The sequence below is a fragment of the Andrena cerasifolii genome, chromosome 7, assembly GCF_050908995.1.
Source record: "Andrena cerasifolii isolate SP2316 chromosome 7, iyAndCera1_principal, whole genome shotgun sequence".
Classification (NCBI taxonomy): Eukaryota; Metazoa; Arthropoda; class Insecta; order Hymenoptera; family Andrenidae; genus Andrena; species Andrena cerasifolii.
In genome coordinates this window covers 10,998,513-11,011,002 of record NC_135124.1, presented here as the reverse complement: position 1 = coordinate 11,011,002, position 12,490 = coordinate 10,998,513, and the positions used below count along the sequence as shown (strand labels likewise).

The 12,490-nt window shown below is 50.8% G+C and overlaps 1 protein-coding gene across 3 annotated transcripts in view; it reads right to left on the bottom strand.

The window, feature by feature from the left end:
* LOC143371115 (uncharacterized) overlaps positions 1-12,490 on the bottom strand; it is a 297,394-nt gene that overhangs the window by 239,621 nt on the left and 45,283 nt on the right. For all 3 annotated transcript variants that reach the window (XR_013085976.1, XM_076815997.1, XM_076815998.1), the window contains exon 2: positions 12,103-12,274. Coding sequence is in view for 2 of the 3 variants with exons in the window: in XM_076815997.1 (XP_076672112.1) it covers positions 12,103-12,266 (164 nt within the window). In the remaining variant the exon portion in view is untranslated. The remainder of the gene's footprint in view (positions 1-12,102; positions 12,275-12,490) is intronic.

Below are 12,490 nucleotides of genomic sequence, written 5' to 3'. Positions count from 1 at the left end.
ACTGGCACAATGTTCCTCTATCTGTCCTCTCTCATTCTTCGCTGTGGCCTCCCTCCTCCCTCCGTCCCGTGTATTTTCTCACCTGGCCCTCTCCCGCGGCTACGTTCGAACCCCGAGCGACGGGACGTTTTTATCGGGAGGAGACGAGGAGCGTAAATTACGGATCGATTTTACGAAGCTGCGATACGGTGCGCCGATTGCGCCACGCGTTCCCGCGTTTACGATAATTTACGGTTTATTTACTCGGCCGTAATCCTGGCGGCGATAAATATCCGGCAAAGAAGCACGACGGCCAGGTTTTATTGCGCCCAGCCGTGAAGGTGTCGTTCGTTCCCACATCGGCGCGGAAGGTCGACCGGGGGCCCGCGGAAAAAGGCGGGAGGCGAAACAATGTGACGGGGGATCGAAGAGATTTCGAAACGGTGCTTTTGACACCGATAAAATAATGAACAAACGCGCGTTTGTCATCGCGCGGACAGCCGTTCGCGAGCCGAGAGGCCGAGTTTGCGACCCGAGATAAGGAATAATTTACCGTGGTGGGCTGGTCAAAAGTGCGCATTATCTCGTCGAATAAACTACGTACGCAAGAGGCGAGAGGTGTCCCTCACGCGCGCGCGATTATTCCTTACTGCACGCGGAAACGCGGTAAAGACAATATCGAGGAAATATGGCTGGTTGTATATCTGCCTTGAATATCTCGCGCGACACCGCGCTGCACCTGGCAGATCGATATATTATCGTGGACCACGCGCTCGGATCGGAAGTCGCCGAGTGGCCAAATATGTAAACGCCGCGGGGTTTTTGCAGGATGTCTGTCGCGGCGACGAATCACAGCTACGAAATCCATTGCAAATTCGCTGGCCTTGATGGAGCGCTGTCTCGGCTGCTCCAGGTAGCAGGCAAAAAGCGCAGTTACAAATTGCAATTTATCCGGCCCGAAATGAGCAAAAGGCAAACGACAGAGTGCACGCGAGTCCTTAATCTCAAGAGTCAGGTCCGCCTCGTTAACTCGATCCGTGTCACCGGTTTTAACAATTTCATTAGCTCCGCTATCGGCGGGGCGTATCGCACAAAACATTCGTTACACGTTCGTTAAAAGATGTAACCGAGCGTTGCGACCGATAACGAACCAGACACGCTTGCGAATCGAAAGGATTCGCGACGGATAAACTCGTGCGTGTCTATTTGCTCCCTTAACGCGACCGCGCGTCGCTCGTTAGGACGTACACGCCGGGTTACACGGTTGATCCAGTTTTCTGTTCCACAGAAACAAAACGAAAGGGGGCGTAATAAATACGGGCGAAAGCCGATCGCGCGAATATTTCTGCCGATCGGGCTGATACGCGGCCGTAACGAATCCCGTCGCGCGGAATTTATTTCGATCGGGGAGAGCGGGAAAGTCGATGCTCCGCTAGATAAATCACGGAATTTTACAATACGTCTTGTGCAACCAGTCGCGGAGCACGATGAGAGGGGATAGGAGGCTATCGCACTGTAACGCAAAACGATCCCTGCCAGCTCCACGCAAATATTTTCAGTCACACTTTAGAACTTTCTCCGAGTTACCCCAGCCTTCGCGCCATCGAATATTAGCTCGCCTTTCTCTAAGTCCTGTTCCACGTCACCCCCTTCACCGCTACTCCAGCATCCCCCGAGCATCCATTTTCTACGTAGGGTAGACCGGGTCGAATCGGATCACTTTGTGTTTGACGGTAAATAGAAGATAATACCACAGGTTCTTAAGACCATTAATTAATTTTTTTCGTCATTTCTTTAGATTTAATTTTTATCACAGCTTCCTTTATTTATTTTTTTTTTTGACATGATGCCTGATTGCTCTTTTTTATGTACGTACAAACCATCTGTATATAAACAATTATCACATTTATAATCATAAAAATAGTCAAATGAAAAAAAAGAGTGATCCGATTCGCTCCAAATACTGTGATCCGATTAGCCCCGGTCTACCCTAGCTACCTAAATTCGAAAAGATCTCAGCCTGCACGAAACTGGACGTCCGACCGTCGGCAGGATAATCTCGTGATCCATCTCGCCACCCACCTGCACACCCACCGAGTTAAGTAAACGCTGGCGAAACGCAGTATCGATTATTCATAGGGGATCATTTGACGATTTAACGGACACGCGTGCAAAACTCCCTACGTGATCGTTCCCTGAGGTGGCTGTTGAATCGTGGTCGAACATCCAGAGAGGAGTCGAACGTCAGCCACCCACGCGTCCGTGTTCTCCGCCGTTCCTCAGCCCAGTCACGAGGACACGGCAGATAGGGATGGTAATTTACCGTCATTATAGATAACTAAGACGAGCGGCGGGCGTTGATGGCACGTTCTCGAGGACTCGCGTGAATTTCACGACGTCTCGTTACCCGCTCGTCGAAATAAACACGCGATCTTAGTGTACGTCGGAAATTGAGGACCGTCCCCTTCGCGCGCGAGGGGAACGTTCCGTCGATGTTCCTTAAATTGCACGTATTAACAGAGGCAGCTTCGCTGCGACGAGGTTGCGCATCATTCGAAGACGTGTCAGCTCGTGTTCCGCCGTCGCGATACCACGGATCGCGAGTGCGCGAAGAGAACGAAGAAAGAGGACTGGAGAAAGGGGTGGTGATACTATCCACCTTGCATTTTTGCTAACGCACGAAGCGAAGGTATTACACCTACGTAACGACCGCGATGATGAAGTCACGGGAGAAAAGAAGCGTCTTCGCGAGGAGCACTGAAAGCCTGGTAACCGGCAGCAATTGTCACAGTGCCGAGGTGGAACGAAGTCATTATCAAGACATCGGTGAGGAGAAGGGTCCGGGGGTGTGTTTTAAAGGTCGCCAGAGATTCGAGCGCGGAGTCCCGAGGGGTGATTACGCCGAGGCGACGATGCTGGGCGCCCCTTCCCGTCTAATTAACATCGTTAAAACATGGATATTAAATAAATTATAAATAATTATGTTCGACGGCGTTAACGACCATTCTAGCCCACAGCGGTGGCGCTGGGCCGGCTGCATTTACGTTATCGATTCGCCTCGTCTCGTCCGGGGACTATCTTCGCCACGAGTCCTGGAAATATCCCTCCCGATACATCTTCCGCGAGATCCGCCCGCTTAATCGCGGGCTAACGAGCATCAGGCTTCCCCGATCGCCGTGAAATCGGATGAAGGATGGCCTCGGTGTTTTTACGAGGTCGACGAGAGATCTGGAATTCAACGGGGACCGCGAGCCTCGTCGTAAAGCCGCCTCCGCCGCTCCGGTGGAATTAACGTCGATAAAAAAAACCCCCACGGTGACGTTTTATAACGTTCGTCCAAGGTATAAAAAAAAGCTTACTGCGTAGTCTGACGGTGACACTTACGCGAAAGTCGCCCGCGCATCGATCTCTCCGCCGCGTTTCCGCGTCCACGTATCCCCTCGGGCCGAATTATCATAATCCTGTGGCTCGATAGTGACACCATCCGTCAGCCGTCGATTCGCGGGCACGTCGAAAACGCGCCGGTCCCCGATTCCAGGGCGATCGAAAACACCCGCGTCACCAATCGGGATCCTAATCTCGGGGAACTCTAAAAGCCGGTAATGGCTCAATAACGGGACCAGGTCGTCGCTGGTACCGGTTTCTAATCGCGGAAAAAGATTAGGCAGCGAGAAACAAGTCGAGATCTCTCGGATGGCAACTGCCAATCGGAGCTGGTCCCTCTCTCTATCTCTCTCTCTCGCTCTCTCCCTCTCTCTTGCTCTTTCTACCGATCGACCATTATAATTCAAATGGCTCCATTAAATGTATTCACGCGCTATTAGAGCCGCCGCGGATTTCGCCTCGTCTCCCCCGCCCTCCCGCGCCATGGCCGTTTTCTCGCGATTGGCCTCGCAGAAGGATGTCGACGACGAAGTGCACCATATCGATCCTCGCCTTAACGCCGTTTCCATTAGGTTAACGACCCACGCCTGATAAACTATTCACCATGCGGATAATTGCGACGCGATTCTGCGAGGCGCGCTTCGACTATCGTCTGAGCGAGTCTAAGAGAATAACTACCGAACAGAGATTGAGAGTCATAAATTCCGCGTTCCACCGCGACGTCTGGATGCGTCCATCAACGGCTCGATCAGCCTCTGGTAATTTCCCATCGACGCTGGGCTGGCTTCGTAATAGACTAGTGCAGCTCGAATAATGTTAACGGATAGGCGAGTGCATGGGGTGCATTAGGCTGCTGGAAAAAGAAGCTGTCGACGAGCTGGACGGCTCAATTGGCTAAAGCAGCCGGCCGGCAAATTAGAAATGCGGAATTCGTACGTGGTCTGGTCGATCGATCAGCTGATTCTTGTATTCCTGTAATACACGCATGTATTACGGTTAAACGTACGGGGTGCGCTTGGAATTGCTACGTCGATTCGTTAGAAGTGGGTCAGCTGAGAGCTACACGTTTTGGAAGACAAGTCGAGCACGCTTTTAATTGATTCTCAGAGATAATGGCATATTTTACCCCCTACATCATCCCCTCGATTAGCAAAGACAGTTCCAAGAGGGAGAAGATCTGAAAGTGGATGCAGCTTCCATGGAGGTCAGAGACAGAGTGGACAAGTTCGCCGGCGAGCAGCTAGGGGTTGAAATCAGCCACTGCAACCCTCTGACAGTAGAGTGGCGCCTACCAGCGGGGACGCCTGGAACCAGCAGGCGTCCCGACGTCGATGCTTCCGCGGCCTACCACCAGATCGAGAGACGACGTTACTTCTAATCACGACACACGGTATATATCGCGTGCCGATAAAACAGGATCGTCGATCCCGCCTATAAATCTCCAATCGATTCAATTATGCTAATTACGGTGAAATGAGTTGCACAACGTTCGGATACGTGAGATCTCAATACCGGGTCTTGTCGCGAATAAATCTGTCGGCCTTTTTTCGACACGATCGATCTTGTTCCTCGATAACGTCGCAGACAGTGCCACCGCGGCTCCATGGGAATCGTGTACCTTCGGGGAGCTAAATTGCCGCGCCGTCAATGCCTGGGATACTCTAGAGACGGAGAGCAGGCGAAAGGAGGGGGCAAGCTGGAGAGGTGGATACGCAAGTGTAAAGTGCCATTGATATTATTTCGTCTGGGGAAAGACGAGCCAGGGTGGCCTGGCTGATACGACAAGTGAATGATCCTGTTCGGATACGTTGTGGCAAACTCGTGCGACTGGGGACGAAGAGAGAGAGAGAGAGGGTGGCTCTCTTTAACCAGCAGGCACTTTAACCAACTTAAGCGTCGCTGACTCGTTATATCATAACGGTCCGACAGTCGACAAAGGTGCGAGGATCGCGGCAATCGAAGCGACGTTCTCGATTATCACGCGTTCACAGCTTTCTAAAGGCCCGAAAAGCGCGACAGAGGGTGGTGACGCGGCGAGGAAACCGGGACGGTGGTGAAAAAAAAGCGCGGAAAGGGTTGAAATCGGCGAGCCTGTCGATTCGAAGCGATAGGTGTGCCGGGCGGTTGGAGGGTGATTGTGAAGAGGATGCACGAATCACCGGGCATCCGGCAAATAGTGTCTTTCACAGATACCATTTCGAATGTACCTACCTACGCGTCGCGCAATACCCCGCTCCCGTTTCGAAACCCAATTGACAATTAAAATAGCGAAATTACAGGAGCGTTCGACGGACATTTTATTTGCATTCTCGCCCCGGTGTAACGGTTAATTTCGACTCGCGATACGATACACGAGGAGCGGCAAATACGTATCGCGTGTGCCAAATTAGTCAAGTGGAACGCCTGCATCAAAGTAGACCGACTCGTGCGAGTGACAATCGAACGACATGCCCCCCGCCCGGGGGTGGCTGGCCGGTTTGATGGGCGGCGGAAAAATGCGGAAAGAAGCGCACGTGAAAATGGCGCGGAGTGGTTTACTTGCATGCTGTTTTCGCGACAGGCACGCATGCAACCGGTGCGTAAACGCGGAGGAAAAGAGAGGAAAGCGCGCGGGTCGCTCGGGTCGCGAACATTATATACGTGGCTTGGCACCCCTTTCGCCGCTCGCGAACACAATGAGCGGCTTTGTTGAAAATTTCTGCGGGCTTTTGACCCCAGTTTTCCGCGTACGCCCACCCTACGCACCCTGCCTGCCTCGCTGTCAACCTCTCACCATTTTCGTTCGTGCGTTTCGCCCCCCAATAGCTCGCCGATCGGCTCATACGCCGCTGAGTTCCCATAGGAAGATCCCCGTACCCTCCCCACACATTCGACGCCGATCCCGTGAAATCCGGCTCATTAAATCGCTTGACGTATTTCGAGATGGCGCGTTCGCACGCGCTCCCAGCCTCCCGTCAAAGGGAGACCTGCCACCCTCGCTTCCGGTCCCGATGCATTTGCACACGTCAAGAAATCAAATCCTCCGACCCCTAGCCCGTGCACCCGCGATAATGAATATATTAAATATAAACGGATTAGGGGACAATTTTACGGCGAGATCCTTTGCCCCACGGTGTATGCGATTCTGCCCTCCCCCCCATTATGCACCATGTCCCGTGGAATAATGGAAAACGTATAAAACCTTATAACGTGCACTCGAAGGAGTGTGAATAATCGATGCCACCGCAAATATCTCCCAAAGGACAGGTCCTTTGATTACTTATTGATAGCGCATCGAACATCAGCGGATCCTAAGCCCAGCTATCACAAAGAAAGTCGTCCATCGAAGTTGAATTATGTAGAACGCGGGCGTTCGCAGTCCGCTAATGAGCCCTCGGGCACTCGAGACGCGCGCAAGTAAATCGTCGACAGGATTATGGTCGGAGGCTTGGCCGAAAACAAATCTCGTTAAAAGTAAACAGGGAAAGTGAAGTCTATTAGACACAGGAGCAAGTATCGGCCAAGGGAGAAACACTGTAAAGATGAAACGCGTTATCGAGGGAGGGGTTGCCCCGGCGCGAGGGCGGCAGCGGTGAGTTGCGTAGAGGGGGACAAAGATCGAACGTCAAATAAAGAGACTCTCTTGCAGATTAACCTTACATAACGAGCGGTCGCGATGCGTGCAAGATCGATACGGACGGACATAGCGTTTCGAATCTAGTCGCCGAGCGTGCCTTTGCGTCTCGTCCAGGCCGTTTTCTCTTTATCTTCATCCGTGTTTCCGGCTTACGTCGGGGGCAGCGCGTCCGAATGAGCGCACTCGAAAAAAAATATGAATACGCCCGCGATCCTCGGACAGACAGGTCAGCGCTTTGATCTTTTGACAGGAGAGTAGCGAAGCTTGCGAGGCGAGCAAACAGCGAGAGTTTAGCTTCCGTTCCGTTTGTCCCAGTAAATAGTCAATCCCCATAAAAAAAACTTCGAAAAAAGAAATAAATTACGCCAAGTACGTGAAAAAGTCGAGGACGGAAAAGAGTATTATAAAATAAATCTTTCCGCTTTGTATAACAAAATTTCATTTATAAAATTCAAGTTACTTATTCCATAGCGTTTAGCTAAACTGAAGCTCTTAGGTAGTCAACTACTACTCGCAGGCTTTCAGATAATTTGTCAATTTAAAACTGACAATATGAATACACTTTCATTATTTTGCGTTTTTAAATAATTCCTACTCAACGATACCTCGACCTTGCCTGGCCACGTCAAGTATTTGACTTCCAGGCCGCGGACATCTAGGCAAATGTCTATCTAGATGTTACATTTTATCTACACATTATTAAAATGTTCGTGATTATTACAAAGCACCTTTACGTACTTGCAGCTAATTTTGATTTCACATCTTTCTTTTATATTGTAATTATTATTTACGAAACAGACCACGAGAACGTTCCGTCTCGCAATCAAAAGTCGCGCAACACTCCGCAATGTTTGCTTCGCTCCAGTTCACCGTTTCCAGCCGATGGAAATCCCAAGTTCGCGACGTCGTCCGTCTTTGTCCCGGCCTCCATTTGGCCCGACCCCATCCGGCTAATGCAGAATCGATGTTATCGATATTCGTTAATTAGCATCGTCCCTGCGATCGCCATAGATCCGAGAGATCCATTGAGTCAGAGGCTTCCAGGAGTGTGGAAGGTCGGAGAAAGAAATGGTATCCAGGGCAATGGAGCTACCCGATGCTTCCGTTATGCCCCTGAAATTCAGGTGACTTGCCAAACACAAAGGGGGGCCCGCGAAGGCCAAGGTAGCGTTACGTTAGCCTTATAACGAGGCGGATCGGAATAATTAAACGCCTGTTTTGGTCGCACGACCCGCGTTCAGGACCACGACTCCTGGGCTGCAGACGTCTGCGCTCGCGGACGGTGCCGCGCGCCGTGATTCCGATTCCCATCGACAATTCTTCGCGCACACGCTGCGCCGAGACGCGCATTATACCTACGAGGCACGGGGCTCCCCGTTGCTCATTGGAACTATGCTAAATACCGCCTAATGAATACATACGGGCAGCTCTCTCTTTGATACAAAGGCACAGTCGCTGCTTTACATAAAGCGCGGGCGAACTATTTGCCCTGTGGTCAACAGAATTTCAGCCCGTGCATGGATCTAATGAACCTTTGCCAGGCTAGAGGCTCGCGCGCCGCGTGCACGCCGCTAATTAATTAAAATCCCACCGTCGAAAAATTCTCCCCGATCGAGGATATTTTGGATAATTGCTCGGTTTCCCGCGGACATTACGCTTCAAACTTTGTCGAAAGTAGACAGGGAGGTAGTTCGCTGAAACCGTTGGTTTTCAGCGGGAGCATTCACGGAGGCCGATCGGGGCCGAACCCCGCTGGAAAAATAGAAGAGCCACGAGGAGCTCCGCGAGGCTATTTTCCAGTAACGAGAGTCACGAAGACGGGGTGGAACTCGAAACCGCGGGAACTGGGGGAGAGACTGATCGCTCCGAGAGGTAATTAGGCCGAGCGAATGAAATTTAAACGATCTTAATCCAGCACATTTACCTACAGCTTTTTACTCGCTCGCTTGGTGCCTGCCTAGAGAAACTGGCATTCGGTGCACTCTTGTTGCAAATACCGCCTAAAACCAAGTATCAACTGGTAGACACTTGGAACGTGGATAAGTAGATACAATTGCCAAGCAACTCCTTCCAAATTCCTTCAGCTGGACCCCTTTTAAAGTGAGTATTCTTCCATCCGGAGAGGATGGGATGTGATGGGAATTAAAATATTTATCCTTTAACATAATATTAAAACATTTATCCTTTAACATAATCCCATCACATCCCATCCTCTCCCGATGAAAGAATACTCACCACCTTCTCGTGGTTTCCATTGAACAATGGCAACATAAATGTTTCAAACAATAAGCGCCATCGATAGCGAGTGAGTTTCCAACTATTAACGGTATTAAACCTTGCAGCGGTCCTCATTAATACCCTATATAAAAGTGGCAGGTATAGCCGCTTGGCCGCTGCGAGTACCGCACGACCTGAGCGACCAGTCGAGCCAGTGTTATTTGACGCAGCGTTACATTCAATTAATTTTCATTTGGCCAATTTTAAAGCGTCCACGTATTTCAAAACACGTCCATAAAGAGGAAAAACAGGGCTTTATCCTCCTATTTTTCCAAATTTTTAAAAAGGTTCCTTCAACTATAAAATTGCATTTGTTTAGAACAATTACTAAATAAATGGTCAAATATTCGTTTTCATTAAGTGAAATAATTTTTATTAGGTACTCTTATATCTGCACTGTAAGCACCAAAAAGGTCATTTTTATCAGTTTATTAGTTCAACAGTTATAATTTTTGGAAAAATAGTAAACACTACATTTCAAAGAGCTGTAACATCCACAATTTTTGACATTTCGAAAAATCCTTCGAGATATGTTTATATACCCCTAAAGACTGCAACATATCCCAGTTGCACCAAAATCCGAAATGTTACTCCGAAAAGTGTCCGACTTCGCGTGGAATGACCCGAAAGCGTTGCGTCGGCAAACTCGAGTGTTTAATTAATCGAATGCAGACTTACCCGCGTGGCATTAAGTCGCGCGGGACACGCACCGAAATCACGTGAAAGCGCCCCTAAGCCGCTTACGGCCGCCCGTGCAACGACGAAAACCACTTTTCGAGATAACTTGTGGATCTCTAATCTTCTCCTTCGACCTTTCTCTTTCTTCCGTCCCCGCCTTTGCTGCTTCTCTCGTTAGTCCACGAGCCCGCGGATTAAGAGCCCCTCGCAGACCGTGGAATATTGGGTACGGGGGAATTCCACGGTCGACTCGGCTTCGCCCAAGACCCACGGTATCGGTCCTCGATTTAACGCCGCCAGCAGTAGGGGCCAGAGGGCGCGGCGGAATAAAAATCATTTACTCGCCGGCGTTCGACAAGTAGCGACACTTATCGCTCTCTAATGATGTATCCCGCGTGTATCGCCGGGGACACAAAAGCGGCGCCGATGCATACGTTGCGCGGAGAAAACCAGAGGAGAATGAACCCCCGCGGAAATGGAGAGAGCGAGGTTTCATTTCAAACCGTGGAAAAAACTCCAGCCGTTAAGTAATTAATTTCGCGGTGCTGCGGGAGACTCGTTAAAAATTTGAACAACCAGCCGACCATCGATCGCCACCGCCGCGATACCGACAGACTGAATTACTGAATTTTATTTTCCCTCGCTCCGCCCCGCCGTAATAATTCTAGCTCGGCCGAGCCTCGGCCCTCGAACACAATTAAACGCCCCTCTTGCCCCGCGATATTTAAATATAATCGCGACGATCGCGTGAAAGGAAACTATCCGCGTGGCTCGCGACTGAAGCACGAGACAGCCTCCCCCGGGCGATCGGACGTCCACGATGTCGCGCCATAAGCCTGCAGCCAATTTGCGCGCTATCGAGATCGTTAAACCGGCCGGGAGGGGTATGCGGGAGGCTGCTCCAAGACGCAGACACGCCGAAAACGCGGCCGCCCGCGGGATATGGGACGTCTGGGAAATGAATTCGCCAGTTGCCCGGCGGGCACGGTTACTCCGTTAACTCTTCTACGTGGCTCGAATCCGCTACGAAACAGAAGTTGCGCGGTAAGTGCTTGAGCAGCGCGCGGTGCACATTTTACGAGTCTATCGCAGTCGCGACGTCAGCGGAGTCTCTCGGAATAACGAGTCCGACTGGCCTCAGCCAGTTCTCCGTACCACTCGTCCCCATCCGCCCTGTAACTCCCGCATGGGGGAATAATATACGCGCCTCTGATAATCCGCGTTATTTAACGAGCTCTAAAATGTTACAGTAAAAAAAAAAAAACACCTGCCACCTTTTATAGACAGGAGTAACGATCTAGCTGCGAGGACTGCGACGTTTATGTACACTGTGCTTAATACGATGGCAAAGAGCCCCGCAAATCCGTGTACCGACGGCAGGCAGCGTGTGGTCGAAGTAGATTGCCCGAAGAGATCAGCAAAGTGGCCGGTGGTGGTCCCGTGTTTCACGAACTTTAATCAGACGGGCCGAGCTCTCTGTATTCCGCCGGTGTGGCGTACTTAATGAAGCCTAACCTCGCTTTGCCGGCCGATAGATCCCGAAACCCGCGCGAAATCCCCTAAACCGCAAGATAAAGTTGTACCCGCTCCGTCGAGGGGCGAAACCGAGTGCGTCACTTCGCCAACAGGATCAGAAAAATCGATCCCATCGATTCGTTGGCGAGAAGGCTACCTCGCCGATCCTCATCTGCCCAATTGTTTCCACGGATAAAGAGGTTCAAAGTCCCGCGGGCTGTCATCCACAGAAATCGCGATCCAACGATTCCACAATCGGGCGTCTAATGTAATTGAATGGGGCGCGGAATTACACGCTATTCCCCGCGCGGAAACTACGCGAAACAGTCTATATGTATAGTTGAGAACATCTTGGAATTGGTCGAGGGAGTACGGAGTGACCGACAGGAGCTCGGTAAACTTTAATCAGTCGAGACCAAACTCCGCGCGCGCCTAATCCCACTTACTTAATGGCGTCTGTCCCTTCGCGTTCGGCGCGGCTTGCTGTTCGAACCCTACGATATTGGCTGAAAGCTCGCAATGGAAACTGATACGAAGCATATTAAGGATCTCGCTCGAGAACCTAAAGGATCGACGGGAGTTCTTAAGACGATGCGTGCCCATCTAGCCTAGGGGATTGTAAGGAAAGTGTATCGATGGAGAAGTTCACTCACTTTTGCTGATTATTGTTGGCAGTGGGCATAGGGGTTGGCACCCTCGGCGGCGGCACTGGTATCGCTTTTCTTCTTCCTCCACCTGTTTGATGTATGGTCGGAGTAACGCGTCCGGTCGGTGCTATCCGGCCAGCGGTCCGTGGCCTCTCTGTCCGTACTTCCATGTTGCGTTCTGCGAATCATTCGAAACGTCGCGTTTGTTAGATCCCCGACAGACAAAAACACGGTGGCTTTTTTTTTCTCCTCGTTCTTCCCCCGACTGATTTTCAGTCGCATCTTTCCCGGCGCCACGCGGTCTTTCCGAGGGTAGGGGACGATCTAGAAATTGCGACGGGGAAACCAGCCGCGTAAAAGGTAGTCGACAAAAAAAACGAAATTATTACGAGAC